Genomic DNA, 6,811 nt, shown 5'->3' on the forward strand with positions numbered 1-6,811 from the left:
CTGGATTGCAGCCACTCGGAAGTATAAACACTAATTTATAGATGTTTGTTCTCTCTCTTGTGCCCTCAGGGGTTTCCTGGAGACTTTGGGGAAAGAGGCCCACCCGGACTGGATGGAAACCCCGTAAGTATCTCAAGTCTTTGGGACCAGGAGAGAGATTCGGAGGGAACTCGCGCAGGTTTTAGGAACACAACTTTGGGGTTGAATGACTGTCAAACCCTAGCCCTGCTACCTACTAGCCGGTGCCTCTTCTGAACCCCAGGCTCTGTGTACTGTGGATGCCCTGTGACCCCACCCCCCAGAGAGCCCCCAGCCCTGAGCCTCTGGTCCCAAAGCCCCGGCCTGTGTTCCATCCTCAAGGACTTAGGAAGGCTCGCAAGTCATTCCCCACGGGGGAAGCCAGTACAAAGCACCGGAAATGCTTATGGGACGGCAGCAGCCCGGGAGCAGATAGTTTGCAGGCCCCGTGTGAGAGGAGAGAGAGATGGAAGGGAATCGCCAGCACAGGCATGTTTATAGGGTTTGTAAATAGTCAGAGAAGCCAGGTCAGCTTGCCCTGCGGAGCTGAGCCTGCCTTCCCCGTCCTGTCCCAGCCTCAGGGGTGCAGGCCGTGTTCAGAGCTCCTTGGAGCACCTGCCCTGCCCCCCACCTCTCCATGGGGCTTCCCTCCGGAGCAGCTGTGCCCACTGTGCTTTCTGCAGAGGTGGCTGCTGGATCCATCCTTAATCCCATGATTCCGTTCTCATTTCTGTTCCACAAATGCTCCCTGGGGCCGACCCTTGGGCTCCCTTGGGAGCTGAAGCCCTGGCCTCGGAGCCAAGTGGACCTGGGTTTGAATCCTGCCACACCACTCGCCAGCGTGGCACTTGGACAAACCAGTTCCCCTCTCTGGCTCTCAGTTTCCTTGTCTGTGAAACGGGAGGGGGGGGGGGGTGGTGTCAAAATGCCGGCCTCAGAGGGCTGCTGTGAGAATGAAATGAGAGGGCAAGGGGTTCGGCCCATGACCAGTGCTTACCAGTGTTCCTAGTCGGGGGTGTAATGGAAGGGCACAGTTCCTGCCCTCGAGGAGCTCATGGCTGTCTCCCCAGTTACTGCATGAGGCGAGGGTAGATTGGTGGGATCAGGAGGTCCCAGGTGCTGTGGAGGAGGGAGAGGAGGAGGGAAGACTCTTGGGAAAGGTGACGTTAGAACTGGGTTGAAGAAAGAGGTGAGGAGACATTCCAGGTGAGGAAGGAGTACCGGCAAAGGCACAGAGGTGAGGAGCCAGGGCCTGTCCTTCAGTGGATCTGTCCTCGGACTATTGGTTATAATGTGTAATCTCCTCCCAGGCCCCCTGGGGAGGGGCGGGATGTCTTCATACTCATCGCCCCGAGGAGCAGGAAGAGGACCAGATGTGTGGTCCCAGCTCTGCCACGCAGTTGTTGCGTGGCCTTGGACAAGTCACGTCCCTCCCCTGAGCCTGGGTTCCCTCATTTGAAAGCCAAGTCTGTTTCTCGCCTCCTCCTCTTCTCCATGGTGGCTGAAGTCATGACCTCCACCTGAGCAGCCCTGGGTTGCACAGATGATGGCAGGCAAACCCTGGATGCTGTGGGCAATTCTCACAGACAATCACCATTCCTAAAGCCCCCTATTTTTATTTGAATCTTTGCATTTTGAACTTGATCCAAATCCCTCTACCGTCTTCTCTGGGGCAAACCATTGAAGGTCCATTTATAGAGAAGAGGAAGGAGAAACTTGCTCACTGCCACACCCAGACACACCTGTCTCCTCTCCCAGCATCTCGGAGGCCTTGAGCCTGTCGGAAACCTGTGAGCCTGTCGGGGTCCAGGGCCCCAGCACCTCCTGGCTGAGAGAGCGGGGAGCTAGCCTGGTGGCTCTCTGCTGGCAGCCCTCACCACTGTTACTTTATTGCACTTGACCTTGAGTAAATCACTTAACTCTCCAGCCTCAGTTTTGCCATCTATAGGGTGAGGGTGAAATGAGACCTGGGTCAAGCACCCTGCACATCCTATTATCATGATCAGGATGGCGCAGTCCTTCACACCTGAAGCTGCCCGACTTGGAAATCCAACCTCCCCATTTTACCGATGCGGAAAGCTGATGCCAGAGGGGGCCAAGGGTCTTGTCCAAACCTTAGACTAGGCTCTGGAGAATCACCAGTCAGGGACGAGGAATGGTCAGCTCAGAGGACTCCCCTAGGCACCCAAATGCAGAACGGTGTGGAGGGGGTGGCCCAGGAGGGAGAAGGGCAACTAACCACCTTGGTCTGTCTCCATTTGCAGGGAGAGCTGGGCCTGCCAGGGCCCCCGGGAGTCCCCGGCCTCATTGTAAGTACACTGATGCCTGGGAAGGGGAGAGGCAGGAAGCAGGGCATGGGGAACAAGTGATAAGACCTGCTGAAAAGGTCCCTCTCTCATCAAACCCAGGAAGAGCTGCTGTAGCAGGGCAGACCAGCCTGGGCGGAAGCCTGAGGGAGGACAGTCCTACTGTGTGGCCTCGGGAGCATTACCTGCCTTCTCTGAGCCTCTTACTTGCCGCCTGCCCGTCAGTCTGGAAGGTGGTGTAGACAGCTGATAGCATGGCCATTGGACAGGCAAGGTGCTTCAGGTCCAGAGAAGGAAGTGACTGGCAGAGGAGCTGAGGCTCTGGGCCACATGGGCAGTCGTCTTCATCCTTTTCTTCAGAGCACTGACTTTGGAGCCAGACCACCTGAGTTCAAGTCACTGCTCTGCCACATCCTGGCTGTGTGCCCTAGGCCAAGTTACTTACCCTCTCTGAACCTTAGTTCCTCATCTTTAAAATAGGGATGATAGTAGAATCCTCTTGGGGTGGCGGTGAGGATTAAATGAGGCATTGCATGTACAGTCCTCGGCATGGGGTCTGCCACTCAGTTAATGTGCAATTAGTGGGAAATATTGTCATATGAATTACCGTTATTACCTCCTGGTGTGCCTGGGACAGAGAGAGGCCTGTACACAGGGAGGTGGGAGGCAATCTGACCTCTTTCTCCATCTAGATTGAGGTAGGCCTTCTGGAGTGAGTAGTTCTGTTAGCCAAAACCAGGGCCCCCTCTTCAAGGGTGAGCCTTGACCTTCGGCCTGGCCCCAAGGGCCAATGAGAGACCTGAGTCTGGGAAAAGACTCTAGGAACTTCCCCAGGATTTGATGCCCCCTCTGTTCTGTCCTCTGAGTCATTCCTTGTGGGGATTGAGTCGGGGGCTCTTGGTGGTCACCGTAGACTGTTCCTTAGTGCTTTGGCTACTCCAGCAATTTTGCTGAGAAATTCTGCTCAGAGGGAGGCTAGAGCCCTAGCCATTTTTTTTCAGTGGTTAGAGCGACAGCCTGCAGACTGAAGTGTTTGATTTTGGTCAAGGGCACGTAACTTGGTTGCAGGTTTGGTCCCTGTCCCTGTTCAGGGAACGTGCAGGAGGCAACCAATAGATGTGTTTCTATTGCTGTTTCTCTGTCTCTCCTCCTTCCATTCTCTCTAAAAAACAATGGAAAAAAATGTCCTTGGTGAGGATTAGCAGAGGGAACCTGGAGAAGGCCCTGGGGAGGGGAGAGAAGGGGAAGGGAAGGGGGGCTGTGGAGCCTTATCGTTCTGGGGGAGGCCGGGCCTGTGAAGAGGGCCCAGGCCTGTGCGCCTGCTCAGGTGGGGTGGGGTGTTCAAATCCTGGCCTCCCTTCCCTTGGCTCTGTGGTCTTCTGTTATGTCTTTGCTTCCTTGAACCCCAGGGACCCCGTCTATAAGATGGGATCATTGTATCCACTCTTGTGACGACCACAGATACACACATCCAGTCTAGTCCCGTGGCTAAGAAGGAACCAGATTGCTTAGGTTCAAATCCTAGCTCTGCCTTTCATTTAATGACAGTTCTGAGTATATTTTTTCACCTCCTTGAGTCTTAATGTCTTCATCTGTAAAATGGGGATGATATTAGTACCTAACTTGGAAGACTGTTTAAAGAAACTAGTACATATAAAATGCCTAGAATATAGTTATAATAGTTGGTGATGGTGATGATGATTGTCCCTGGTAGCAGCTATCTAGGCTGCTGCATTGAGAAAGATTTCAAAGTCATGTTGGAACTTAGTGAGAGAGGATGCTGAGATTAACTGGTGACGCCTGCCTGGCCTGGGATGAGGCCGTGCCGACACTTGAGTCATACATTTGTCACCCGCGCTGTCCTTTGCCGGGCACCTTGTTTGGCACGAGGCACTGGCCTAGATGCGTTGGAAAAATAAATCTGTGCGCCGAGTGTTAGAGAACCTGATTCATGGGGACTTTCCGAGGGTCCGAGTCCAACCTCTATGCGAGGCAGAGGCCTCTGGAGCATCTTGGTCATACGGTCGTTAAACTCCAAGGTGAACACCCTGGTGTTAGACGCGCCCTCTGGTGGGAGCCCCACCGTCTCCACAGAGCTCTCATTGTCCAGATGTTCCTGTGTGCTGAGCCAAGGCCCGGCCCTGCCCGGGAGAGGCTGCTGGGGATGTAAAGGCGGCCATTGTCTGTCCTTCCCCAGGCTCCTTCCTCAGGCTATATGATCCAGCCCTAAAGCTTTCCTGAGGGGATGTTTATGTCCCCTGGCTGTCATCCTTGGCACCAATTCCTATTTGTCCTTGTCCTGGCATCCACTAGATGGACTCCTCAGAGGGGCAAGAGGAGTGCTTGTCTGAATATCCACAGATTCTGGAGATGGAGACGCTGCCATCACAGCCCTGGGCCCTCCCGACTCTTTACAGAGCTCGTGCCCACCTGGGCTCCCCTTTCTCTCCCCAGTTAGCATTGCCAGATTAAATACAAGATGCCCAGTGAAATCCGAATGTCAGCTGCAATATTTAGAACATGTTTATGCTAAAATATCATTCACTGTTTACCTGGCATTCCAATGTAACGGGGCAGTCTATGTTTTTATTTGTTCAGTCTGGCAACCCTATTCGCATGGTTTCTTAGGTGAATCCCATTTGACAGATGGGGAAACTGAGGCCCTTGGTCAAGGTCACATACAAGGCAGGGGAGGATGGAGGCATAATCGGAGGCCATGTCTCCCAACTCCTAATTCAGGGCACTCCTCTCCCTGCTCCCTTCTGAGGGGGTCTTAGTTGGGGGTGAGCCCTGGGCATCCCAGCATTTCTCATGATGTCCCTTTTCAAAGAGTGATGAGTTTTTCCTTGTGCCTCTGCTGTTTTGTTTTATTTTTAAAAAATATATTTTTATTGATTTCAGAGATAAAGGGGGGGGGAGGGAGAGAGAGAGATCAATGATGATAGAGAATCATTGATTGGCTGCCTTCTGCACACCCCCTACTATTTCAGAGAAAAGGGGGGGGGAGGGAGAGAGAGAGATCAATGATGATAGAGAATCATTGATTGGCTGCCTCCTGTATGCCCCCTAATGGGGATTGAGCCTGCAACCCAGACATGTGCCCCTGACTGGAATCGAACCTGGGACCCTTCAGTCCCCAGGCCAATGCTCTATCCATTGAGCCAAACCAGCCAGGGCACCTCTGCTGTTTTAAATGCCCTTTCTGCTGAGGTAACAGTCCCTTTCTCCTTGTGGATCACAGGGCTGGATCCGAGGCCACTAAGTCACTGCTGCCCCTCCCCCTTCAACCCCCACCCTCAGGCAGAGCCCCCTGCCACCCAAGGTACCCACTCCCACCCTGGATTTTGGGGAACACTGGCTTCTGTCCCTGGAGGAATAGTTGCCTTTCCCCAAGAGTGGGAAACAAAGGAATTTTCTAAGCAGGAGTTAGAAGGGGAGGTGGACTGTGAGTCACCTTCGGTTTCCTAGAGGATGTGGGTTTTTAGCTGAGCACATGGGAATTCCACACACTGATATCATTTCATCGGAGATTCAGATTTATTCAAGGCCTTCTGTCTAGTCAGCTGAAGCCATTTGCATGCAGACTGAAGCCTAAACTTGCCCTGTCCCCCGGGTCTTTGCAGCCGGGAGGAAGGGCAGGAGAGAACAAACATTCATGGGACGCCTGTCAGTTGTGTGTGTTGGACATACCTTAGGCTGCGGGAGCCTTGAGCTACTTGAGGTGCTGTACAGCCTGGTCCCCCGGATTGGGGAGGCTGGGGCCCGGGGTCACCACTAGGGACTTGCAGCCCAGGTCTGGGTGGCCCCCTGCGGCCTCTGAGGTGAGACTGCCTCGAAACAGCCTCCTTTGAGTAATTGAAACCCTTTGGCTGGAGCTCAAGAAAAGTGTGCCTGGTTCCAGAATCTGCCCAACAAAGAAGATTTCTGTCTTTTGCATTTGGAGTGACACAGAGGGATTTTGGCTCCTCCATTTAATGAGACCCAAAGAATATGTGATCTGGCCCAAACCCAGAATGTGGGGGTGAGTAGACAAGTCCGCCATATGCTGTCACTAACCCATCATTGGGGTTTGTTTCCTTGTCTATAAAGTGAGGCCAGGAATCCCAATAACTGATATTTGCCAAACCCTGGGCCAAGCACTTAATTATCACAGCAAGTCTCTGAGGGTAGGGAGTGGGGTTACCATTGTACAGGTAAGGAAACCAAGGCCCAGAGAGGCTGGAGCCCCTGCCCACGACTGAGAGGCGGGACCTGGGCCTGTGCGCACAGCTCATGCTCTCCACAGCCACAGCCCCAGGAACCTGTCCCCAAGCTGAGGGCCCTCGATCTGCGATCAGGAAAGAGGCCTTGTCGCCTTTAAGGCAGTTCCAGGGATTTTTTTCCCTAGGGGTTTTGTAAATAAGAGTTTGAAGGATTGGGGTTTTGTTTTGTTTGTTTTTTCATCCATTCACTAGGCTGCTTTTAGTGGCTCCTTTGGGGCTGGGCTG

General features: G+C 53.4%; 1 protein-coding gene across 1 annotated transcript in view; it reads left to right on the plus strand.

The window, feature by feature from the left end:
* Window positions 1–6,811, plus strand: part of COL27A1 (collagen type XXVII alpha 1) — a 143,710-nt gene that overhangs the window by 52,513 nt on the left and 84,386 nt on the right. Inside the window, 2 exon segments of the mRNA XM_015567140.1 lie at window positions 70–123; window positions 2,283–2,327. Coding sequence (XP_015422626.1) covers window positions 70–123; window positions 2,283–2,327 — 99 coding nt within the window.

Source organism: Myotis davidii, unplaced genomic scaffold, assembly GCF_000327345.1.
Source record: "Myotis davidii unplaced genomic scaffold, ASM32734v1 scaffold142, whole genome shotgun sequence".
NCBI classification, from domain to species: Eukaryota; Metazoa; Chordata; class Mammalia; order Chiroptera; family Vespertilionidae; genus Myotis; species Myotis davidii.